The sequence below is a fragment of the Chiloscyllium plagiosum genome, unplaced genomic scaffold (genome assembly GCF_037043375.1).
Source record: "Chiloscyllium plagiosum isolate Xiang-an unplaced genomic scaffold, Cpla_swu_hap1 HiC_scaffold_8, whole genome shotgun sequence".
Taxonomy (NCBI): domain Eukaryota; kingdom Metazoa; phylum Chordata; class Chondrichthyes; order Orectolobiformes; family Hemiscylliidae; genus Chiloscyllium; species Chiloscyllium plagiosum.
This window is the reverse complement of record NW_028270146.1, coordinates 97139702-97167138: the sequence shown is the minus strand read 5'-3', so window position 1 is coordinate 97167138 and position 27437 is coordinate 97139702. Positions and strand designations below refer to the sequence as shown.

At 39.3% G+C, this 27437-nt stretch overlaps 1 protein-coding gene across 2 annotated transcripts in view; it reads left to right on the top strand.

Moving 5' to 3' along the window:
* The window catches only part of LOC122553844 (regulator of microtubule dynamics protein 3-like), a 265040-nt gene that overhangs the window by 209500 nt on the left and 28103 nt on the right, over nt 1-27437 (top strand). For both annotated transcript variants that reach the window (XM_087990143.1, XM_043698252.2), the window contains exon 8: nt 10968-11045. In XM_087990143.1, coding sequence (XP_087846269.1) covers nt 10968-11045 — 78 coding nt within the window. The remainder of the gene's footprint in view (nt 1-10967; nt 11046-27437) is intronic.

The window sequence follows — 27437 nt, the reverse complement described above, 5'->3', positions numbered from 1 at the left end:
CGATACTCATTATTTAGATACAACAAATACTGTGCCTCCAAGTGCAGCGTATATTTTTTGCTATTTTATACAAGCTTGATCTAAACTTATTTCTTGCAAATTATCTAGTGTTATGCCGCAATAAAAAAAACCTTCATGATGTATTTGAAGGAAACCAGTGTTTCTGTAAAGAGTGTACATCTCATTATTTAACTCCTGGGAAACCAGTGTTTAGGACATTTATAATGATGGAAATGATTAAAAATTGAACTTAGAAGATAAAGTACTGACATTTGCATTTTTATTACATTTTCATTTACAACTAGTTTGTGGTCTGCGCAAAATTTATTGAAGCTGCCAATAGGTCCTGCCAAGGTGCCAATTATGCAGTGAAATAGAACATGAGATGTATCAACTTTTTTTTTCTTTTAAATAGTTCCCGTCATAATTTTTATAACTTTTTAAGTGGAGACATGGCCTTTTGAGATGGAGGTCTAATAGACAGTGGGGTAAAGGAAATATTTCCATCAAATCCCTAGTACGTTTTTATATAGCAAAGGGTATTGTGTCCTTTGAAATAGCAAAACCTTTTAAGCTGCCTGTTTCATCTTTTGGGGGAGTAGAGTTGCTTTTATAGCGAGGCTAGGATTAATAACCCATAGAGAACATATGTTTTAATCATACCATGGCAATTTGAGAATTTGAATTCAGTTAAATAAAGCAATCTGAAATAGACAATAGCACCACTAATTGTGACTATAAAGTTCTTGGATGGTCATGAAAACTCATATGTAAGTAAATAATATTGATGGGTTGACAGTCTGTTTCCTGCAGAAACCCTGTGTGAAATAATCCAGTACCTACAAGCATAAACTTATCACAAAATATTCTAATTGGAAATCTTGCCCAGAATCCCACAAGTTGGAGACAGGCAATCACCTATGTAATCAAGGCTCCACAAGATTGGATCCTCCCCAATTTTAGTCAGGCTCCACTGGCTGACTCCAGAACAATCCTAATTTGGCGCAGGTCAGGTGACTATGGAAGCTTGCTGTCCATGCTCATATACCAGAGGCACAAGGCTAAATTGGCTTTGGCCAAAATCAGTCTTCTGATGGGGATCACTGTCCACACCAGTAGCAATGTTTTTCTGATTTGCCTAAGATGTCAAACTTGTGGTTTCTCTAAAGGTTAACCCCCTGACTCTCCTTTACACTCTCCCATGATTCCACCCCATCCTGAATCTCTTCCACCACCCCCACCCAAAATAACTACTCCTAACTCACTGACCTCTGAATATCCACTCAATCCAATCTGATGTGACCAGCCCTACAACTACCAGCAACTGCCTACCCACTATACATGACTTTGTCCTCACCCAACTATCCTTGCCTAACCTTGATACTACCCACTGACCCCATCTATTTGAGTAGCCCCCATAATCATACCTGAACTGATTGCTCCCTCCCTCCCAACTCTACTTTCCTCACTGACTTTCCATCCTATTCTATCAGCCACATACTACCCCTACACACTTATCTTGCACTCTCACCTTCTCCCTGTGTCTTCTCAAAGAGACTTTGGGCATTTAAATTATGTTTGCATACTAGAATACAGAATCTAGTGCTAAGAAAAGGGGGGGGTGTCTCAAGAAGATTTTCTTCATTCTTCTCTGTGAGAATTTCTATTTTTGATGAGCTTGAAAGAATCCTCTATTAGAAGATGGACCCAAAAATCTGCAGGTAAGTATATGAAACTTCTTGCCCAATTTGGTTTGGAAATAGGGAATCAACCTAGTTCAGAACATTTGGACAAAAGTTTCACATTGGTGACTCTTAATTTTTATATCCAGAGATGCTACCTCAAACCAAATATGTCCAGCATTTTCTCTTTTTATTTAAGATTTGCAGCAGCTACCTTTGGTTATCACTTTAATGAGAGCAAGAAAAAGTGACTAAAGCCTCTAATAAACTAGAAATGGAAGCATGTGGTACAAATACAGAGAGTAATTGCTCATTACACAACATACAATAGTTCCTGGAACCAAAAGAGAAAATGCTGGAAAATCTCAGCAGGTCTGGCAGCATCTGTAAGGAGAGAAAAGAACTGATGTTTTGATTCTAACTCACCCTTTGTCAAAGCTTTGACAAAGGGTCAGTTAGACTCGAAACATCAGCTCTTTTCTCTCCTTACAGATGCTGCCAGACCTGCTGAGATTTTCCAGTATTTTCTCTTTTGGTTTCAGATTCCAGCATCTGCAGTAATTTGCTTTATCAATAGTTCCTGGACTTCCCCCCCCCCCCCCCCCCCAGGGATCAGATTTTAATTATTGATCTGTATTTAGTAGCTGATTCTTTTGAGGTCAAAAGTCCTTGTTATCCTTACCATGAGTGACTGGCAAGTTATTTCTTTGAATTGCTTGATTTGTAGCACACTTTGAGCAGGTCAAAAGGGCCAGGAGAATCTCAAGGTATGAAGTTCAGGCTCACTGGGAAAAGATCAGAATTACCAAAATTGAGAGATTTAATCTCAGCAAGAGCATGGACAGCTGAAATAGTGAACAATCCAGGGAGAAGCAGAACTGGAATTTATGAAGGACAAATACCTCACCAATACTGTATTTGCTTCAACTTGCAAGACGTAGCCAAGAGGCCAAACTGGTTCTGGAATGAATCTCAAGAATGTGTGTGGGTCCAGTGGTGCATGTCGTACTCCAAAGCAATTTCAAGTGACATCTTTGCTGAATGTGCACAGATCTCACCCCCATTCTAGCCTCCTGCCAGCTGGGATGTCCTTTGAATGCACAAAAGTCGAAGCCAGCAATCTGCAACTGGATCTCCACTTGGAGGGAGATTACCATACTTAATATCAGTTTATTGCTGTTGACCCAAGTGCACTAGGAGCTGAATTAGGACAGTTCAAACATAGTGGAAAGAGGAACACCTTTATTATAACAACTGGTCGGAGAATGTTTAGAAGTACATTGATCACTTTAATCCTGACTTTACAGAAGCTTAGAAAATGTGAAACAGGAAATGATCATTTAGATTATTGAACTATCTCACCCTCCAAAAAATCAATTTATCTAACCAAATTTTAATTTTAGTGGCATGGTGGCTCAGTGATTAGCATTGCTGCCTTACAGTGCCAGAAACATGGGTTCAATTCCTGTCACGGGCGACTGTGTGGAGTTTACACATTCTCGTCGTGTCTGCGTGGGTTTCTTCCGTGTTCTCCATTTTCCTCCCACATTCCACAGGTTAGGGTGAATTGGCCATGCTAAATTGCCCATAGTGTTCAGGGATGTGTAGGTTAGGTGCATGAGTCAGGGGTAAATGTAGAATAGTAGGCAAATGGATCTGGGTGGGTTACTCTTTGGAGGGTTGGTGTGGACTTGTTCAGCCAAAGGGCCTGTTTCCACACTGTAGGATTGTATTCTATATATTTTTTTTTAAATCATTTCTTCCTCTTTAAAACAGGCTAGGATTGTTTGCTGCACAAAAAGAGAAGGCTGTGGGGTAACTTGACAGAGACGTTTGAGAAAATGGAAGGGTTTAATAGAACAAAGACTGTATGCTGGAAACCTGAAACAAAAAAAAGCCATAACTGGAGAAACTCTCACTGGACTTGAAACATTAACTCTGTTTCTCTTTCTACAGGAGCTACCAAACCTGTTGAATTTCTCGAATACTTTCTGTTTTTGTTTAGGGGTTTGGTCGAGAAAATGTTTCTATTTGTTCAAAAGTGCTAATGTAGAGGGCATAACTATAAGATAGTCATGAATGAATACAATAATAAATTCAGAAGAGACTTCTTTTTTCAGAGTAGTAACAATGTGGAGTTTGTTATAACATGTAGTGTGTTAGAAGCAAATAGCATAGATGCATTAGGAGAAGTTAAATAACTGTGTTAGAAAAAAAGAGGGACAGGTAGCATTGAGAAGGCAGGAGGCTGAAGAAGGGTTTGTACAGGTTAGGAGAGTGGGCAAAGAAGTGGTAGATGGAGTACAATGTGGGAAAGTGTGAGGTCATGCACTTTGGTAAGAAGAATAGAGGCATGAACTATTTTCTAAATGGGGAGAAAATTTGAAAGTCTGAAGTGCAAAGCAATTTGGGAGTTCTAGTCCTGGATTCTGTCAAGTTAAACTTGCAATTATGACATTTATTTTGAGAGGACTTGAATATAAAAGCAGGGATGGACTTCTGAGGCTTGATAAAGCTCTGGTCAGACCACATTTGGAGTATTGTGCACAGTTTTTGGCCCCATATCACAGCGAGGATGTACTGAACCTGGAGCATGTTCAGAGGAGGTCCACGAGAATGGTCCCAGGAATGAAAAGCTTAACATATGAGGAGTGTTTGAGGACTCTGGGTCTATACTCGATGGAATTTAGAAGGAAAAGAGGGGCTCTCATTGAAACTTAAAGAACATTGAATGGCCTGGACAGAGTAGATGTTGCGAAGATGTTTCCATTGGTTGGAGAGTCTAGGACCTGAGGGCACAGCCTTAGAGTAAAGGGATGACCTTTTAGAATGGAGATAAGGAGAAGCTTCTTCAGCCAGAGAGTGGTGAATCTATGGAATTCATTGCCATAGAAGGCTGTGGAAGTCTTGAATGTATTTAAGACTGAAATAGATAGGTTCTTGATTGTCGAGGGGATCAAGGGTTACGGGGAGAAGGCGGGAGAGCAGGGATGAGAAACCTATCAGCCATGATTGAATGGCAGAGCAGACACAATGGGCTGAATGACCTAACTTCTGCTCCAGTGTCTTATGGTCTTCTGATTTTGTTTAAGAATAAAACCATACGTTCCTGGAAAAGTTCAGCAGTCTGTCAGCATCTGTGAAGAGAAATCAGAGTTAACATTTCGGGTCGGATGATCCTTTCTCTGTTCTGAGGAAGGGTCACCAGACCTGACACACTAACTCTGATTTCTCTTCACAGATGCTGGCAAACCTGCTAAGCTTTTACAACAACTTCTGTTTTTGTTTCTGACTTACAGCATCCACAGTTCTTTGGGTTCTTTTTCTTAAGTTGGACTATGTCCCTGAATAACTGGCTTGAAAGTTGAAATGTCTGTCAGCTGTGTTATTTGTTTTAATGGGGAATGCATGGGGAATAGTCAATGTTTGCAGATCATTGTCAGTTCTGATTTGTATTTTTTGGCTTGTACTTTCGAACTTTTTTTTTGTGTATACACGGATGTTGTTTTTGTCCTTGTGTTTGAATTCAGTCACACAGAAAATATTCTATTCCAAGTTTAATTCTGATAATATTTGCAAATCATTTCCTTTTTTCTCTTTGATTCTTTACAAGCTTCCTTCAAAGTTAATTTACTTTTTCTGTCTTGTTCTCCCAGTACTTTTGAACCTCTGTTCTTCCTTGCGCTCAGTTCTTGAATCAAAGCCTGCTGCAGATGAACTTCTGATGATAAAAGTTGAAATAAGTTGGCCATCTCAGAAAATTAGTATCATGTCAAAAAAAAATTCAGCAAGTAGTTTCAGAACTTTACCAATGATCAAAGTCAGCATGTTTGTGGATAATTCCCTAAATTCATTCTTGGCTGGAGATTTCAGTGAAATACAGGAATTAGGATAGAAACTGGGAAATTTAAGGGGAAAAAACCTAGAATGACTGTTGTGGCTTTAGTTAGAGTCATAGAATCATAGAGATGTGCAGCACAGATACAGACCATTCAAACAAGCTAGATATCCTAAATTAATCTAGTCCCATTTGCTAGCATTTGGCCCACATTTCTCTAAGCCCTTCCTATTCACATACCCATCCAGATGCCTTTTAAATGTTATAATTGTACCAGCCTTCACCACTTCCTCTGGCACACACCATACCATACACGCACCACCCTCTGCATGAAAAAGTTGCCCATTAGGTACCATTTAAATCTTTCCCCTCTCACCTTAAACTATGCCCTCTAAGCTCTGGACTCCCCCACCCCAAGGAAAAGACCTTGTCTATTTACCTTATCCACATCCCTCATGATTTTAAAAACATCTGGAAAGTCACCCTAAGCCTCCGATGCTGCAGGGAAAGTAGCCACAGCCTCTTCAGCCTCTCCCTAGAGCTCAAACCCTCCAACCTTGGCAAAGTTTATGTAAGTTTTTTCTGAACCCTTTCAAATTTCACAAGCCCTTCCTATAGGAAGGAGACCAGAATTGGACATGATATTCCAAATGTTGCCGAATCAATGTCCTGTACAACCACAACATGACCTCCCAACTCCTATACTCAATGCTCTGACCAATAAAGGAAAACATACCAAATGCCGTCTTCACTATCCTATCTACCTGAAACTCCACTTTCAGGGAACTATGAACCTGTACTCCAAGGTCACTTTGTTCAGCAACACTCCCTGGGACCTTACCAATAAGTGTATAAGTCTTGCCCTGATTTGTCTTTCCAAAATTCAGCAGCTCACTTATCTAAATTAAACTTCATCTTCCACTCCTCAGCCCATTGGCCCATCTGATCAAGATCCTGTTGTACTCTGAAGTAACCTTCTTCGCTGTCCACTACACCTCCAATTTTGGTGTCATCTGCAAACGTACTAACTATATCTCCAATATTCACATCCAAATCATTTATATAAATGGCAAAATGCAGTCGACCCAGCACTGATCCTTGTGGCACACCGATGGTCACAGGCCTCCAGTTTGAAAAGCAACCCTCCACTACCACCTTGTACCTTCGAGCCAGTTCTGTATCCAAATAGCTAATTCTCCCTATATTCCATGTGATCTAACCTTGCTAACCAGTCTACCATGAGGGACCTTGTCAAATGCCTTACACAAGTCCATATAGATCACGTTCACCTCTCTGCCCTCATCAATCCTCTTCGTTACTTCTTCAAAACACTCAATCAAGTTAGTGAGACATGATTTCCCATGCTTAAAGCCATATTGACCATCCCTAATCCAAATACATGTAAATCCTGTCCCTCAGGATTCCCTCCAACAACTTGCCCACCACTGAAGTCAGGCTCATCATTTTGTAGTTCCCTGGCCTTTCCTTACCACCTTTCTTAAATAGTGGCACCATGTTAGCCAACCTCCAATTTTCCGGCACCTCATCTGTGACTATCGATATTGCAAATATTCTCAGCAAGGGGCCCAGCAATCACTTCCCTAGCTTCCCGTAGAGTTCTAGAGACACCTGATCAGATTCTAGGGTTTTATCCACCTTTATGCATTTTAAGATATCCAGCACTGCCTCCTCTGCAATATGAACATTTTTCAACATGCCAGCATCTATTTCCACACTTTATGTGTCTTATATGTCCTCTCAACAGTAAATACTGATGCAAAATTCTTGTTTAGTATGTTCCCCATTTCCTGCGGTTCCAAACATAGGCTGCTTTGCTGATCTTTGATGGACCCTTTTCTTTCCCAGTTATCCTTTTGTCCTTAATGTATTTATAAAAACTCTTTGGATTCTCCTTAACCCTATTTGCCCAAGCTATCTGCTGTCCCCTTTTTGCTGTCCTGATTGCCATCTTAAGTATAATCCCAGTGCCACTGTACGCTTTTAAGGAGCCACTTGATCTCTGTTGTCTACACCTGACGTATGCTTCCTTCTTTTTCTTGTCCAAAACCTCAATTTCTCTAGTCATCCAGCATTTCCTATGCTTACAAGCCTTTGCTTTCTCCCTAACAGGTAGTACTGTCTCTGGACTCTTGTTATCTCATTTTTGAAGGCTTCCCATTTTCCATCTGTACCTTTACCAGTAACCATCCACCCCCAATCAACCTTTGAAAGTGCTTGCCTAATACCATCAAAATTGGCCTTTCTCCAATTTAGAACATAGACTTTTAGATCTGGTCTATCCTTTTCCATCACTACTTTAAAACTAATAGAATTATGGTCGCTGGCCCCAAAGTGCTCCCCCACTGACACGTCAGTCACCTGCCCTGCCTTATTTCCCAAGAGGACGTCAAGTTTTGCACCTCCTCTAGTAGGTACATCCATATACTGAATCAGAAAATTTTCTTGTACACACTGAACAAATTCCTCTCCATCTAAACCCTTAAGCCCACCTCCTCCCGTTTATCTCTCAGCCCCCTTGGGCCGCAAGCCTCATTGCTGATGAAGAACTTATGTCCAAAACGTCGATTCTCCAACTCCTCTGATGCTGCCTGACTGGCTGTGCTTTTCTACTACCACATTCTTTGACTATGGGGTCCTACTTTATGTTTGGAACTTAAAATAACTACCCTATCATCTTACAGATAACTGAGATCTCCTTACAAATTTGATTTTCAATTTCCCCACTAGCTATTGGGGGGGTATATAGTACAATCCCAAAAAGGTGATCATCCCCTTCTTATTTCTCAGTTCCACCCAAATAACTTCCCTGGACATATTCCCAGGAATATCCTCCCTAAGTACAGTCATAATGTTATCCCTTATCAAAATGCCACTCCCCCTCTTGCCACTCTTTCTATTCTTCCTGTAGAACTTGGATCCTGGAACATTAAGTGTCAGTCCTGAGCCACATCTCAGTAATTGTTATGTTATCCCAGTCCCACATTCCTGACCATGCCCTGGTACCAGGATCAAGGATATCTCTGTTAGGCCTCTTGCATTGAAATAAATTCTGTTTAATTTGTCAGTCCTACCTCGTTCTCTGCTTTGTTCCTGCCTGTCCTGACTGATGGACTTGCTCCTTTTCCCAGCTATACCAGTCTCAGACTGATCTCTTTCCTCAATATGTCCTTGGGTCCCACCCCCCACCCACCCATCTTACTAGTTTAAATCCTTCCAAGCAGCTCTAGCAAATCTCACTGCCAGTATATTAGTCCCCTTCTAATTCAGGTGCAATCCTTCCTTCTTATACAGATCACTTCTAGCCCAGAAGAGATTCCAATGATCCAAAAATGTGAAACCTTCTCACCTGCACCAACTCGTCAGACACACATAAATCTGCTTTATCCTCCTATTCCTCAGACACACATAAATCTGCTTTATCCTCCTATTCCTTTCCTCACTAGCTTGTAGCACCAGGAGTATTCCAGGATTACTAACCCTGCAGGACTCCTTTTTAAATTCCTTCCTAACTTCCTATATTCTCCCTTCAGAATCTCATCCTTTTTCCTTTTCTATGTTGTTAGTTCCAATGTGTACAATGATCTCTTGCTGGTCCCTCTTCCCATTGAGAATACTCTGCATTCTCTCAGAGATATCCTTGATCCTGGCACCAGGAAGGCAACACACCATTCTGTGTTCTCGCTGTCAGCTGCAGAAAAGTCTGTCTGTGACTCTGACTAGAGAGTCCCCTATCACAATCAATTGCCTGGAACCTGACATATCCCTCGTTACATTAGAGCCAGAAACTTGGCTTTTCGTGCTACATTCCCTGAGAGTGCATCACCCCTTACATTTTCCAAAACAGCATATTTTTTTGACCCTTGATGACCACAGGTGACCCCACACTATCTGCCTCCCTCTCCTACCTTTACTGGAGGTAACCCATCTAACCTGACTCTTATCTGCAGTTTTTCTCCCTTCCTATAACTGCCATCCATCATCACCTAGCTCCTGTAAATTGCTCATTGCTTCTATCTGCCGCTGTAACCAATCCATGCGATTTGATAGGATTCACAACCAAAGATACTTACTGCAGACATAATCTTCAGTAACATGGAAACTCTTCCTAATCTCCAACATCTGACAGGATGAGCACATCATTGTACTAATAGCCATCTTTTCACCTTCACAATCTACAGATCCAGATTGTGCTATCCAGAAAATAGCACAGTCTTATTACTTTAAAAAAACACTGCTCCAGGCTAATTTGTTACCTATGTTTTATATTTTTAAAATTTAAATCAAGAGACAGATCTCAATAAAACATATTATCATAAAAGAACCCACTGTATTCACTATTGTAGAGTTAGAAAAAGAACAGCAATGTTATACTTTAAAACTATGTACTTAGCTGCTCTTGTGATGTGAACTCTCCCACACACGTTCTTCCAAGGTCAGCTGTGAACTTCACTGTTTAATTTTTCTTAGAGACGCACTCCGATGTTCAGAGATACTTGAACTCAAACAGCAAAGGCAGTAGCTGTGCAGATTCACTGCAATGTCAGACAGCAGTGTAGATTTCTTTCTCGTTTTATTCACTGACCATGTGGTCCATCCTTTGTCTCTCTTCCTTCTTTTGAAAGTGCCTTGTTTTGATCTTTTATTCCCCAAAGTTCCAAAACAATGTAACAGCTTATAAAACAGTAGTTATAGGTGCTGGCAGGTGGGACTAGACTGGGTTGGGATGTCTGGTTGGCATGGACAGGTTGGACCGAAGGGTCCATTTCCATGCTGTACATCTCTATGACTCTATTGTTCCTGGAATTCGAGGAAATCAGCTCCAACACCTAAAATATCTGAAGAAAGGAGCAGCTCTTACAGCCACAACTTTTCCCTGTCCTCCATTGTGGATTACCCAGAATCCAGTAATTATTTAGTGCAGCTTCCACATTCCTGAATTACTGCCTATCTATTCCTATTCCTACTTATAGTGCCCTTCAACTTTGCAGTTTTACCACAAATGAGAGGTGTTTGGCTTCCATTTACTGCTGTGCCTGAAATAAAAGATCAGTTCACCTGTCAAGATATAAATTACTGGAGAAATATTAATGTCCAAGACACTGCTCAACTTCAAATAGTGTCATGGGATCTTTTACATTCACCTGAGTAAGCAGACAAGACCTTAGGTTATCATTATAAGATAGTTGGCACTTCCAGCAATAGAACACCTGCTTAGCATCCCTTGAATTTATGTAAGGTCTTTATGGCAAAGACAAAAAAAAAATTAAATTATAGCTAAATAAAGAACAAAAATAGAAATATTGGACTGAGCTATATCTTCTGGTTTTGGATGTGTATTTTGGATACTTTCGATCAGAATCTGCTGACTTTGAACTGCAATATTAGTAAGTTTACCATCTAACTTGTGTTTCTTGATATTCTTCTAGGAGCACATCGACAAGGCCATTGAGCTGAAGCCTAATGACCCTTCTTTATACTACTTGTTGGGAAGATGGTGTTATGAGGTAATATTCGAGTGACTGTGAAAAGGGGGTCATTTTATTATGCATCCTGTAGTGTACAAAGCTGGCAGTAGCCTATAAAGTTTGATAATAAAGTATATTCTCTGGCAGTGAGAATAAACCATGAGTCAAAGCTGTTCATCTCAACCTTGCCAATTTTTTTTTTAAATAAAAAGAGTTTGAACTCTTTAACCACTCCAATCTGAGTCTATAGGGTAAAATATGACAATCCAATTAGAGTCATAGAGATGTACAGCATGGAAACAGACCCTTCGGTCCAACCCATCTATGCCGACCAGATATCCCAACCCAATCTAGTCCTACCTGCCAGCACCCGGCGCATATCCCTCCAAACCCTTCCTATTCATATACCCATCCAAATGCCTTTTAAATCTTGCAATTGCACCAGCCTCCACCACTTCCTCTGGTGGCTCATTCCATACATGTACCACCCTCTGTGTGAAAAAGTTGCCTCTTAGGTCTCTTTTATATCTTTCCCCTCTCATTCTAAACTTATGCTCTCTAGTTCTGGACTCCCCCAACCCAGGGAAAATACTTTGTCTATTTATCCTATCCATGCCCCTCATAATTATGTAAACCTCTATAAGGTCATCCCTCAGCCTCTGACACTCCGGGGAAAACAACCCCAACCTGTTCAGCCTCTCCTTATATGATGAGATATCAGTGCTTGTTGAGTCTGCATTTAGTATATAGCCTTCACTTGTCTGACCAAAAAGCATGGGATAGATTTTACAGTCAGTTTGGCCACATGTTCACAAAGTAGGGTGCCAATAATGTAGGATGCCTCCCTGCCTTTCTAAGTGTGCAATTAATTGGTAATTCAAATGATTAAAAAGGCAATTGACTTACATTTTATGTGAACCATTCCATATTATGGTGCACATGGACCATGGGAAGGAAGTTAGGTTTGATATTCATTGGCACAAAGCCTATAGGAAAGGCCATGATCTTGTTAACCAGTGGTGGAGATGCAAAAGGTCGAATACCTTTCTGGTTCTTCTAATTCCTATGTCCCTTGATCCTCTGCAATCAGTGTTGTCTTGTCTCAATTATATTCATCTGCCAATTAAAGGCTGAGCATACCCTCCACAATGTTAAACTGAAATCGATTGCCAGGTCTCAGCCTGACCACATTACAGGTGGACACCAGCCCTTGGCCTGTGGTTTAATGGGAGCCTTACTGGACATGTGCAAAGTAGTCAGCAGTCCTAATGACCAGCTGTCCCTAATTAGCTGGTTGGTACTCAATTGAGCCAGAAACATTAATGTAGGCAGGAATGGGCATGATGGACACTTTTTGTTCCAGCTCGGAGATTTTCATGAAACATTTAATCCGTTTATCTGTTACCTCATAACTATGAAGAATATTATAGTGGGTATATAGAGTATCTGGAATAAAGCTGCTTTGACTGCACATTATTTTAGATATTGAACCCAAAGCCTAATCTCATTGTCAACAAATGGAAATTGAGATTTACATACACATTATGTCATTTTGCTTCATGGCATCTCAGTCTCTTTATTGGGGGAGTTATTTTGCTTCTCCCCACTGATTTATCTCATGCCCAGTTATGATGAAAAGATTTAGGTAAAGAAGAATGCATGATTACAAGGATGAAATTGAGCTGCTTATTTCTAAAACTGGCAATAATGTAGAAAAATAACCTTGATTTGTATGATATGAATTATGTTTGTGCAGAAATGGAAAAATTTTAAATTTTCGTCCATATGTAAGGTCGTCTTTTGGATATAATTGAACCTATCTGAAAAAGCTCTGTCATATTTTCTTTCTGAACTATAGCACTTGCAACTTTCAGTATTTCTTTCTGTTTTCTATATACTTAACCAGTTTCCGGTTCCAGCTATTGTCTCATTTTAAAGCATCTGAAATCTAACAATAGAACAAACCTATTTGTAGCAGATCTTGAAGAAGATCATATGCTTGCAACATGGCACCAGCCATTTAAACATTTTTCTATTAGTCAGTAATACTGGAGGAGAATCCATTCATTTGTGGTCAGGCTGAGACTTGGCAATTGATTTCAGTTTAACATTGGGGAGGGTATGCTCAGCCTTTAATTGGCGGATGAATATAATTGAGACAAGGCAACACTGATTGCATATGAAGAATGCAAATTTCACTCAGAGTAGGTGATCAAATGTTTTGGTGAGGGTCTCCTATTTTATTACAATGTAAGAAATAGGCTTAGAAGACCATATAACCTGCACCCCCAAGCCTGCTCTATTATTCAATATAATCATTCTTGATCTCTGCCTCAGCTCCACCTTACCAACTACTCCCCGTATCCTTGGATTCCAGGAGAGACCTAAAATGTAGCTGTCACAGCCTTAAATATGCACAATGTTGGATTCTCAAAAAATGTAAAGAATTGCAACATTTTGAGTGAAGAAATTTATACTTCTCTCAGGTTTTAATGATTGACTCTTTATCCTGAGGTAGTGTCCCCAGGTTCTAGATTTCCCTGGCCAGGAGAAATAATGATTAAATTTTGATGCTCTGATAAGTACTGTATATTACAGAGTGATAGTTTTATTGGTTAGATTATATAGTAAAGGGGCTGCACATTGTGAAGGTATCTGAAGTATTAAGGCAACACTACAACAGACGCCAGACCTCAGACTGCTAATTAGCACAGAAGCTGTACAAACGCTACACTTGATAGATGCTCTAGACACTTGTTATTGTAATTGTTAACTATTTATATCAATGTGATAAAATATTACCGAATGCCAACAGAGTGCACAATATTACTGAAGCAAAACCAACTTCCTACTAATTAAATTCAGAATAGGCAGGAAAGTTAGTAGTTATTGATGCTGCTTTAACCACTTTTCCAGCAGAGTTTTCATAAGACTGCAGCTTATAATCAAATATTATAGTTCTAATGTTCTGACAATATGAATCTGAAAACCCTTGCTCTTTGATTAGTGACATGCATGGTGGATCAGTGCACATTTGTCCATTATTGTTTTCCATGTTAAATTACCATCTATTTCTTAATGTATGATTCACCTCCAGGAATGGTATACTTCTAATGTTTTTATTTTTGTTGATATGTTTTTGTAGTTTACCAAAAATTTTCTCATGGTATTCCCATGGTCACTTGGAAATTTCTAAACACTGGGATGTTAATAATATTATCAAGGGCACTGAATTATCAATATCAGAGACAGTTGTGAGAACGGGTCGCAAGGTCTATCAGGAGTAGAACAAGGTCATGGAGTCTGACAGTAAAAGGATGAGAAATAATTTGGTGACTCCACTTAATGAACTGCTGGGAGGGAAATTGTGCTCAAGGGAGATTATAGAAGGGCTGCTACTCAGAATGAGTACTCTGCTGTAGGTCCAAGTATCTGGAATCAATTGAATGGGGTTTTGCAATTTGGGAATCTTAGGGAGGAATCTCCAAGGGCCTGAAATCTGAGCTCAGCCAACAGCCTAGAATTGACATCTCTGAGAGCAGATTGTACTAGACCTTGTATGATGCAATGAGACATGATTAATCAACAATCTCATTGTGTAAATACCCCTAGGTAGCAGTGATTATGATTGTAGTTTACATTTCATTTGAGGGAGAAAGGAGTGCATCTAAGACTTTATTTTAAAATGTGGGTCCTGAAAGCAGAGCTGAAAGTGAATTGACAAATTAGATTGAAGTATAAGTCGATAGAGATGCAGTTGCATACGATTGTAAAAGACAGATGGCTGGTCAGAAGATTGGATGGAGTATAAAAACAACAATTAATGACTAAAAAGATGAATAAAGAGGGGAAAAAATACAGTTTGAGAAAGACATAGCCAGAAATATACTAATAGATAGAAGTGTTTTTTATGAATATTTAAAGAAAAAAAGAATTAACAAAGTGAGCATAAGTCTTATAGAAAGTGCATCTTTAGAATTACTAATGGAAAATGGAATGGTATTTTTCATCAGTCTTCATTATTAAGTATTCAAGTAACTTTCATAAGGAGTGATAGATCAAAGAAATAAAAGGCAGGGAGGAACTCAGGAAATTTCCAATGATATTTTTTGTCATTTTTAGTAAATTGTTGGAGCTGCAGAATTACAAATACCTGGATCCTGAAGGAATTCATTTAAAAGAAGTGACTAGTGAGATAGTTTTAATTATCAAAAGCTCCTTTGTTTGGAGGCGTTCTCGTTAGACGAGAAGATAGCAAATTTATTCAAAAAGGAACAGAGACTAAGTTAGCTTAAATTGGAAAAATGTTAGAAGCTATTACTAAATAAGCTATTACTAACTAAGAGGGCACTTAGATAAATTCAAGGTAATCATGCAAAACCAATATGGTTTTCTTGATAGGGAAACCATGTTTGACCAAGCTATTGATGAAGTAATACATACTTTAGATGTATTGCATACTTAGATTTATAAAAGCCATTTGATAAGCTCCATGTCAAAGATTGTGATGAAAACCTAAAGCTAATGTTGTTGGGGTTAGCATATTGGCATGGATAGAAGATTGGCTGCCTAACATGAAGCAGAACGCAGACCTGAATGAGTCTTTTTCAGGTTAGTGAAATGTAACATGTGGTGTGTCAGGTCTTCAACTGTTTACAATGAATACAAATGACCTAAATGGAGGGATGGAAGGTATAGTCACCAAATTTGTTGACAACACAATGATAGGTTGGAGGAAAGCTGTAAAGGGGACATATAGTTTACAAACCTATACATAGACTGAGTAGGTAAAGATGTGGCAAATAGAGTATAATTTGGGCAAATGTGAGATTATCTATTTTTCAGCAAGTGAAAAAAAGCATATTATCAAAATAATGAGAGAGATTGCAGAGAATTCTCATGCATGAACTACACAAAATTATATTTTACAGCAAGTAATTCAGAAAGCTAGGAGGATTATAATTTATCATAAGAGGAATTGAATACAGAAGTTAAGAGATTATGCTTCAGTTATACAGGGTACTGATGATACTGCATCTGAAGTACTGTGCACAATATTGGTCTCCCTATTTAAGGAAGAATATAAATATATTGGAGGCTATTCAGAGAAGGCTTACTGGGCTAATACCTGAAAGCGCTTGACAGGGTAGGTGTAAAGGGAATGCTTCCTTATGTAAACAAATTTAGAACCGGGGTAACTTTAAAAATCAGGAATCGTTCATTTAAAACAGAGATAAGGCATTTTTTTCTCTGAGGGTCATGCATCTTTGGAATTCTCTTCTTAAAAAGGTGGTGGAAGTCCTTGAATTGTTGTATGGCAGATGTAGATATATTCTTGTTAGTAAGAATGTCAAAGGTTGTTGGGGTAGGTAGGAATGCAGCTATGAGACTGCAGGAAGATGAGCCACAATTTTATTGAATGATGGAGCTGGCTTTAAGGACTGAATGGTTGACTCCATCTTCTAATTCGTAAGCATGTATGTCTGCAGTCTGAAGATTTATTAACATTTGAGAGGAAATTCTGAAACCTGGGAGTTAAATGCAAAGAAGAGCCCTTCCAATCTGCCAGAAATAAGCAGGCGTTTGGAAGCTTTGGGGAAGAATGTAACAGATTTGATAGTTAGCGATTTTTGAGAAGATCTGCAGCTCAGGTTGATGATATGGATGTAAGTTAGCTCACTGAGCTGGAAGGTTTGTTTTCAGATGTTTCGTCAGCATGACTAGGTAACGTCATCAGTGAGAGCCTTCACTGAAGCTCTGGTGGTACGTCCGCCTCTCTATTTATAGATTTGATAGTTTCTTTGACTGAATAGTACAGTACAGCCATCCATTCAATAATAATTGTGGACACCTTTGTCAGATCTCCTTATAACATTTTATGCTATAAGGAAAATAATTCCCATTTTTCTTAATGATCCCAGTTATGTTCCCAATAGTGTTCCCCTGCGGAACACCTCTGTTTACAACCTTCTAGTTTGAAAGATACCTATTAACTACTATTCTTTGTTTTTATATCCTTTGACCAACTTCCGTTCCATGCTGCCAGATTCCCTTAAAAAAAGATTATCTGTAAGTCTCATCATTTGGCATTTAACAAACTCCTCTTCAAAAACTAAATATGCAACATCCAATTGTTTCATGGACTAATATATTGTTATTTTCTCAAAAGGTTCAACTGAATTTGTCAGATATCAATTGTCATTTGCAAATCCAAGCTGCCTATACTTAGTCCTGGTCTTTCAAAATAAGTATTAATTTTATTTTGTGTTAATGGTATCTAGAAGCTTCTGTGCTACCATTTTACAGCTGACTATTGTTATCTAATTTAATCTCCTCCTGAACTTTACATTGGCAACTCTCTTGTTCTGTCACAACTTCCATTATCCAAGGATGTGGTCGACACCTCTGCTATTTCCTCTCTGACTTCCCTCAGGGCGTAGCACATTTCCATATTAAGCTTCATCAGTTTTTTAACAGTGCTACTTCTGCAGTAAACCTATCTTTTTGGTCAATCTCCTCCTTGTTTCCATTATAACTTTTGCTCAAAACTGAGATAAAGAGCAGAATTTAATGCAGGCAAGGGGGATCCTGACGTCCAAGATGAAAGCTGGTGACACTCCTGTTGACTCAATCTTTGGAAACCCCAACAGAATGAAGTACTGTGCCTAATTGGCAGCAGAACCCCTGTTGTAATGTGTAAATAGTAAATCATTGCACCAACCAGTACAGCACTGAAATCCCACGTAGGAGAGATGCTCGCCAATCAGAGGCGCAGTAGCTCTCCAGTACTGACATTGCAAACTGGAGTCCTCCTTAATTTTATTCTTCTGCTAGCTTTTATATTTATAAAATGATTTAACATTTTTTTCTGTAATCCACTGTCTTTCCTCATTGTATACTTTAGCTTTCTAATGATTTTGTTTCCCTCTAGTTCTTTGCTCCACTTGAGTTTTTTTTGTTTTATTTTACCTATACCTTTTTAAAAGTCACGTTTTTAATTTGAACTCATCCAAGGAATCCCAGCTTTTGTTCATCAATTGTGTTTACCAATAGAAAGCCAATTTTAAAATTAATCTGATCTTCAAATGATCATTTTCTCGAGCTTATTGGAAGATATCTCAATGAAAACACTCCTTTGTTGTCAGATTATGGAGTATTTCATAGTTTTATTGCCCCTTTAAGCTAAAAGTCAAATAATAAGAAGTATTTATAACTCCTCAATCCCAGTACTTTAATATCATGGTTGGCAGATTTTATCATCAATTCAAGCATGTATTTTAATTAAACCCAAGAAGGTATCAAGAAAATGGACACACCATAGAGGCATGACATCAAATCTAAAAGTTTTTCATCTACCTCTCAATTTCTTTTGTCAAATGAATTGTCTTTTACTGATTACTGCTGCATATGAGCAGATTTAGTGAGCCCCACCCCAACTAAGTTCTTGAATATTGAATGATATAACCAATCTTATAAATGTTATTTATTCCTCAGAATAAGGGCTGCAATTAAACCTAGTATTTGCATAAATGATATGTCCCACATCTAATGGTGTTACCATCATTCTGTGATCAACTATTTAACAAACTGTAGAACAAAATGAAGGATTCCACTGTTGAGAACTAACAGCAACGTTGTACATTACAGTATTCTAACATGACATTAGATTTAGAAGGAAGTGACGCATGGTGTTGCACAAGGATCTGTGCTGGGTTCTCAACCAGCCAGTGTATGCATCATTGATATAAATAACAAAGTGGTTAACACTATTGTTTGCCAACGAGACAATAATAAGTGGTAAGTACTGTGGTTAGATGATAAAATGACTAAAAGGCATTGATAAAAGGAATGGGCAAAACTGAAAGAAGGATCTCACTGCAACGAAGTATGAGGTATGGCCCATAAACAAATACAAAATGGAGAATATACGCAGATAGTTAATGAATCCCTATCAACAGTAGAAATCAAAAGCATTTTAAGAGTCTAAATGCATGGATCATTAAAATGCGTTTAGGTACAAAATATAGGCAAACCTGGTAAGTGGAATGTTAATTTTTGTAATTAGATGACTAGAATATAGTGGAGAGAAAGTTAAACTATAGTAATGTTCCTTGGTTAGACAACACCTGGCATACTGCATAAAGTTCTGGGTACTGCAATTTAGAGCAGATATATTGACTTTGGAACAAGTGTAGCACAGATTCATAAGAACACAAATAGGGCTCCAAGGGATGAATTATGAAAACAAAATATATAAACTAGACTTGTATTGCCTGGAAAGAGTGTTAAGAGGAGATTTAATTCAGGTTAGGATCTTGAATCAAATCGATAGGATAGATAGGGCAAAGTACTTTTTGCTGATGGGTGGGTGTTGAGTCTGGGACAAAAGGTCATAAATATAAAATGCAAGCAAGATAGAAACAACTTCTGATGAACATGGAACACTCAAAAGGAAATTGATGCAGACTCAATGAATATTTTTAACTCTGAGACTGAGAGCAATAGTTTTTTTTTAGGTTGCAGTGGACTCAAGAGAGGTAGATGGGATTTAAATTCGGATCAATGTCATATGCAATCTCATTCAATGACAGAACAATCTTGAATGGCGTACTCCTGTTTTGTTCAGCCCGTCAAGCCTGCTCCACGATTCAATAGGATCATGGCTGATCCTCACTTCCACTTTTCTTTCCTTACCCTATAACCTTCTATTTCCCCACTGATAAATAATTTATCTGTCTTAGTCTTAAATATACACAAGGTTTTAGTCCTCACAACTGTCTGTGGCAAGGAGTTGCAAAGATACTCAAACCGCTGTGAGAAGAAATTCCTCCTCATCTCAGTCTTAAATTGTTGCCCCTTCTTGAATTACACCATCTGATTCTAGACTTTCCCATGAGGGGAAACATCCTGTCAGCATTTACCCTGTCAAGCCCCTTAAAAATCCTATATATCTCATTTGTCTAAACTCCAATAGAAGAGTTGCAACCTATTTAATCTTTGCTCACAAAACAATGAAATAATATATTTTAAAGTAAGGAGACGAAAACTGCTCCCAGTACTCCAGATGTGGCCTCACTTCATCTACAGAACAACCAGGATTATCTGAATGAGACGAGTGGGAAGTATTTTGTTCAGATAACTGATTGTACGGCTAACGGATAATGTTTTTACGTGACCTTGAGATCTTGTTCAGATAATCCAAAATTTGGATAATTGACGTTCAGATAATTGAGGTTGTTCTGTACTTGTAATAAAATTTCACTACTCTTGTACTCCACTCCCCTTGAAATAAAGGCCAACTGTCTAATTTCCATTTTGTACCTTTGGCATTTACAATTCAGAATTTCCACAAGTCTAAGCATAGAACTAGGTAACACATACTAAGGAGGAAATTAAAAACTGGATTTTTTTAAAAGTATGGGTTCAAAACAATGATAAACAAAGATTAAATTTAAGTTTGCAGTGATTGAGTGTAAAAGTTTGAGTACGTATTGAGTTCTGACAAAAGATTATTCAACTTTCCTAATGCTATGAAAATACTATGTTTCCTTGAAAATAAACAAGCATTTGTAAATTGAGTTTTTTAAATTTGTTTTTGCAAATTCCAACATGAAGTTTTAGCCAAATGAACTCAATAATATATGCATTGAAATGGCTGTCATTTGCCAGGCAGTTCCATATTGTAAATTTACATTGTGTTACTGTTATAATCGAGACCTGAGATTTATATAAATGTGTAGAAAACTAGCCATATCCCTGATGTAGAGCTAAAGAGTCCATAAAATGGAGAACTGGTTGACTTCACTCTTTCGTTGTGTAAGCTGGCAGATTTCGACCCAATTCTCAAAGGATGTAAAATAATGTTCTTGAAGGGCAGAAATTCTGCAGAGACATGTAATGGTTCTTAAGCTTGTGGCTGAAATCCTTCTCCCTGGTCATGAGAAACTAGAGATTACAGCTGTGTTTTCTCTGGCCTGCACTCTGGTTTTGACAGTACACTAAAGCCCACAGAGAAATGAAAGTTAAAACTGCAGTTTCAATTAATTGGAGTGGTAATGATGTATTATGACTGTTATTTCTCTGGAGTGAAAATCCAACCTACGCACTCGATGCTCATTAATTGAAAGTTACTTATTCAAGTGATATTTTAATGGATCTTATTGTAGCATCTGGTTTCTGGAAATGATACTCCTACCTCCTTTCTTTGAAGCTACATCAAAAAAAAAAATCCAGGTTCTTGTTTTATTACCAAACACATTTTCTTCTCAAGACTGTTTAGGCCCTTAAGGTCTTCCACCACCTTACTGAAGAAGAAGAAGGTCTGTCATCTGATTAGTTATTATATGCACCATCCTGGCCAATTACCATAACTCTTCATCACAACCAATTTTGTCCCACTGTTTGCCACCTTGATGGTGCTCCTGTAAGCTGTCCTTTTTTTGTTGCTATTACATTCTTGACGTGTTGTTCTACTTATCCTACTCCTTCCCCCTCCTTTTTTTCCCTTACTGAAATTAGGACCAATTGTCTGGCTGTTCTCCTCTTCCTGTAGTAATTGAGCTCTTAAAATCTGCCATTACCTGATATATTCCATACAGTATCTTCTTTTAACTCTATGACTATGACTCCATAACTGTTTCTCCCTTGGCACTATCCTCGCCCTAAGTTTATATAATTATATCTGTGAGAGAAAGTGAGAGCTGCAGATGCTGGAGATCAGAGCTGAAAATGTGTTGCTGGGAAAGCGCAGCAGGTCAGGCAGCATCCAAGGAACAGGAGAATCAACGTTTCGGGCATACGCCCTTCTTCAGGAATGAGGGAAGTGTGTTCAGCAGGCTAAGATAAAAGGTAGGGAGGAGGGACTTGGGGGAGGGGTTTTGGAAATGCGATAGGTGGAGGGAGGTCAAGGTGAGGGTGATAGGCCGGAGTGGGGTGGGGGCGGAGAGGTCAGGAAGATGATTGCAGGTCAGGAAGGCGGTGCTGGGTTCGAGGGATTTGACTGAGACAAGGTGGGGGCAGGGGAAATGAGGAAACTGGAGAAATCTGAGTTCATCCCTTGTGGTTGGAGGGTTCCCAGGCAGAAGATGAGGCGCTCTTCCTCCAACCGTCGTGTTGCCATGGTCTGGCGATGGAGGAGTCCAAGGACCTGCATGTCCTTAGTGGAGTGGGAGGGGGAGTTAAAGTGTTGGGCTACGGGGTGGTTGGGTTGGTTGGTCCAGATTATATCTGTATCTTGAAATCTAGCATTCAGGAGCAAAATGTTACATTTTCAGTTTTGGGATTTATTGCTGCATTGCAGTTTAAAATGCCAGCATTCCAAACTTGAATAATTATTGGCTTCTGACCAAAGATTATTCAACTTTCTTAGTGCAATGAAAATACTGGAGAGTCTCCTTTACAAATTTATACCTTTAAACATTTTTATTTGAATGAAATTAACTTTTTTAAGTGTTTTCACATCTCAAGTGGATTATTAACAATTGTGTTAATTAATTAATAAGTATTGGTACTGATCATACATTTAAGCCTGAAAGTTAAGCAGTGGGTAACTGCAGTAACCAAAGATAAAAATTGAATGCCTGCATCTGCCTCTTTTCGATTCAATCGGACATTTTACTCAATTCAGAAAAGCTAAGGCCTAAATTTTCACCCCCAGGTCAAAAACACAGAGAGGGGATAATTCTCACCTCTGCATCCAACCAGATCTTGGTTCTGGGAAAAGGGCTGACGTTTTGGTAGAATGAGGGCAACCCTGGAAAGAGATCAGAAGCTGCCAGGTACGAAGCAGGGTGGGCAAAAGTACACTGACACTTTGAAGCTATAAGAAAAACAATAAAACCAACTTAAAACCAACTCTCACACCTCCCAGTCCATTTCCCCACCCCAGCACATTGCCTTTGCCCCATCCATCTACTTGATGTTCTCAGTAAATCCCCATAACCCTCTTACTCTCCATGCCAAGGTATGACCCTTTATCTACCCTCCTACATACCTTCCATGCAAACCAGTATCCCTTTACCAGCATGGTAGTTTATAATCAACTTAGTTCCAAATCAAGCAAGCTCATGGCCCATTATCATCTCCCAAAACATCTACCTCAGTAACTATGCTGAGGTTAAAGAAAGCTCTTAAGTGTTGATTGATGAAAACAAAAACACTCAGTTTTTGAAAAAAAAGCTATTTATTACATTTAACTTACCTTAATTTCTTACAAAACCAAGCATTCATAGTTCCACCCCAAAGAGTTCATTGACTCTTGGAGGTGGCAGCCAAACTGTGAACTAACAGGAACCCTACTTGTGACAATGAGAGGTTGAGAAATCAGTCATGCAGCCTTATTCTTTAATGGTAGCCCTCAGACAATTAAGGGGCTGACAGTCCTGAAGTTGGTAATACACCCCAGTCCCTCTGGTACTCCTCAATCATGAAACATCTCAAGTATCACAGCAGACTCTGCATGATCCCTCTCCAGGCATGTTTGGGCATGGACATAACACAGAAGGGGCACAGTATGTGACCAAAGATGAGTTTGGAATTGAAATGGAGCCTTCTGAAGTTTAGTGAACAGTGTTACTGTAGAACATGGGTTTGGAGTCAATTGTCCGCGTGTTAACATTTAAACATTGATGCAGCTGTGGTCCTGAGCTCTTCTGCACAGAGAAGAGAAAATTTGAGAGTGATCTGTTTTTACAGATTCTGGATATGTGCTTCATGAAATTCATTTGGAAGGTTATGATGAGGGCACCTGCCTGCATAATTTCCCAGTTAGAGAGCAATACAAGAAATTGTTTAAATTGTAACTTAGAAGCAACACATCTATGACTATATCTAATCAATCAAATGGCATATTATAGAATGTTCAACCTCATTATTGCCATCTTCACAGAATGATATTGATTTTGACACTAAATTCATACAACTTAAAATAAATCTTGTATTGAAGATGGATTCTGCACACCTGTTTGACAGCATGCAGCCATGTAACTCAACTTATCATTTTTCAATTTTTTAAATAATATTTTGTGCAGTGTTTCATACCTGTCTTACCTTCTGTGATAAGTTTCGGGTGGAATCCTCAGGGAGTACGACGAATCACGCATATGCAACTTGCCATATGTGGCCATGCCAAAGCTCTTTAGATCAATTTAAATGGACTAATATTGTGCATCCTGGAGGCCAGTTGATATCATTATGCAGGGATTTGTGGAGTCGCAGGTAGACAGGCTGGTGAAGGTGGCATTTGGCACAGTTTCCTTCATTAGTCAGAACATTAGTTATTGGAGTTGGGATGCTATGTTGCAGCTGTACACGACATTGAGGCTACATTTTAGAACACTTGTACAATTCTGTTCACCCTTCCATAAGGAAGGATGTTGTTAACCTTGAGTGGATGCAGAAAAGATTTGCAAAGATGTTGCCTGGACTGGGGAGTTTGAGTTATAGGGAGAGGCTGAGTAGGCTGGGTCTATTATCCCTAATGCATCCAAGGCCGAGGGGTGACTTTATAGAGGTTTGTAAAATCATGAGCAGCATGGATAGGGTGATCTTTTTCCTAGGGTGGAGGATTCCAAAACTAGAGAGCACAGGTTTAAGGTGAGAGGGGAAAGATTTAACAAGACCTGAGAAATAACATTTTCACACAGAGTGTGGTGCATGTATGGAACAAACTGCCAGAGGAAGTAATGGAGGTGGGTGTAATTACATTTAAAAGGCATCTGGATGGGTATGTGAATAGTAAGCATTTAGACAGATACGGGCCAAACGCTGGTGATTGGGATGTCTGTTCAGCAAGGATGAGTTGGACTGAAGAATCTGTTTCCATGCTGTATGACTCTTAATGACTTTATTTGGTGGTTTGTGAATCCTTGGAGTTCTGTATTGCTTCACTGTTGAATTTGTTTAAGTCTGAGATGGACAGATGTTTGGTTTGTTGGAATCATAGAATATGGGGAGTTGGTGGGAAAATTGAGCTAAGGCAGAAGATTGGCCAAGTCTATTGCATGAAGAAAGTGAGGACTGCAGATGCTGGAGATCAGAGCTGAAAACGTGTTGCTGGAAAAGCACAGCAGGTCAGGCAGGATTCCTGAAGAAGGGCTCATGGCCGAAATGTCGATTCTCCTGCTCCTTGGGTGCTGCCTGACCTGCTGTGCTTTTCCAGCAACACATTTTCAGCTCAAGTCTATTGCATGTCTAGAGTATGGTGCTGGAAAAGCATAGCAGGTCAGGCAGCATCCGGGGAGCAGGAGAATCGACGTTTATGCATAAGCCCTTCATCAGAAATGAGGACTCTGATCTCCAGCATCTGCAGTCCTCACTTTTTCCAAGTCTTTTGCATTTCAGAGCAGGCTCACCAGGCAACATCATCAACTCCTGCTCTTATTCCTTATGTTCTAATGAGGTGTTGCAGCTTTGACTGTCTCCACATTTGAATTACCTGTGAGCATTCTTCTAGATTCCTATTAAGAATGGGCACCTAGGCAACATGCAGGGATCTGAATCCAGAAAGAGAAGGCATGTTCAGGAGAGATGATGGAACAGGAAAATGAAGTTTAATGAAAGATCCTGTTAAAGCTTATAATAAAAAGCCCTTAGTTCAGTTTTGTATCACTTTGCTATGTACTCTATATTGTAACTGAACCCAAGGAGATGGCAGAACAGATTTCAGAAGCACCTCACCCACAGTATAGATGATACATGTATTTCTGCACGAGACTCTGCAATCTCACTTCCCACACTCTCCTGGGATACAATTGATCAGGTCCTGGAGATTTATCCACCTTTATATTTTCTAAGACCTCCAGCATTTCCTCTTCTGTAATTTGTACAATTTCAAAGCATCAATATTTATTTCCCTGAGTTTTCTAGTTTCCGTTTCTTTCTCCACAGTAAAAACCATCGTGAAATATTCATTTAGTATCTCTGCCATCTCCTGAGCTTCAACACAAAGACGACCTGTTTGATCTTTAAGGGGCCCTTCTCTCTCTTTAGTCGCTCCTTGCTCTCTTTGGATTATCCTTAAATGTATTTGCCAAAGCTATCTCACATCCTCTCTTTGTCTTCCTGATGATTCCCTCCCACCCACCAAAGAATGTCCCTACACACTTTATACTATTCGAAAAATTCATTTGAACCCAATTGTAAAACCCAGTTGGAGAAGGACAACAAGTTCAACATATTTGGAGAGAGAAATAGCGTTGATTTTAAGTCCAGAATGACTTAACTTTGAAATTAGTTGAACATTATTGGACTTGATGACGGAGTCTTTAACAACCGTAATGTACTGCCAGTATTTACTACTTGTATTCATGCGCACTGAGTTCGGGCAGCACTGACTGGTATCTAGGATTCATGGATTTGTATTCCAATCACAACTGAGATGAGAATAAGGCCAAGGATGTGCATACGTACTGTGTCAATTTCAGAGAGATCCATGGAGGATTTATCTTCATGAGCTCTGGCAAGTTTTCTCACTCGATTTTGTGCTGTTCATATCATATTGCATTGTGCCCATGCTATCTTGCGTTCACCACTGGTGTAAGTACTTGGGACCACCGGGACTTTCCAGGATTTATGGCACTGGCACTGTATCTAGAAATAAGCTATGCAGCAGATCAAATGCTGCCACCTAAGGATTGCCCTTCACAATATATCTAGTGGGAGGAAATGAAATAAAAAGGCTTTTGAGGGCATATAGGTGGTACAGTTTAGACTCCATTGGAAATAAATCTCACGTTCATAAATTCATTGCTATTTTACATCATTCGTCTGATCAACTGTCATTGGAATTAGAGTTACAAGAAGCAAGCTACACAGTCTAGCCATCCTGCCCACCATGCCATGTTAGAACCTTTAATAAAGGAGTTCTACCCTTTCCCTCATGTCCAATGTTGTGCAGAATGTGATTGATCATTGTTCGGTTTGGGAACATTACATTTTAGAAAGCTTACATGCTGGCTGCAGCACTGGGGAAATAAGATGAAGCAATGTGATCTGGCATAAATTTAGTCCATAACAGCCTTAATACATTTTTAGTAAAGGCTTTAAAGATCCTACACAGGTGCTTGGTGGATATTTGGAAGTAACGAGTTAATACATCTGTCATTATGATGCCCACTGGGATAGAATGGCCACCCACCCTCTTCAGTCACTAATCCCACTCCAGCAGTTAGCATAGTTCTGTGACAGTGTCCTACCATACTTATCTGGAGGAAATGGCAGCAAGAATGATGGAGTGTGTACCTCCTCCACGTCCTTTGGGGAGCTTCAGCTGTGACTGCTTCATGTGGAGACTGTTCCACAGCTGCTGAAGGTTGCTGCTAGTCCTGGATCTGTTAAGCATCTGTTTCTTCTCAATTTCTCTGCACAAATCATTGCACCAGGACCACAGTGACAATAATCTCTGCTGTGGCTGGATCCATTAGTCATAGCTCC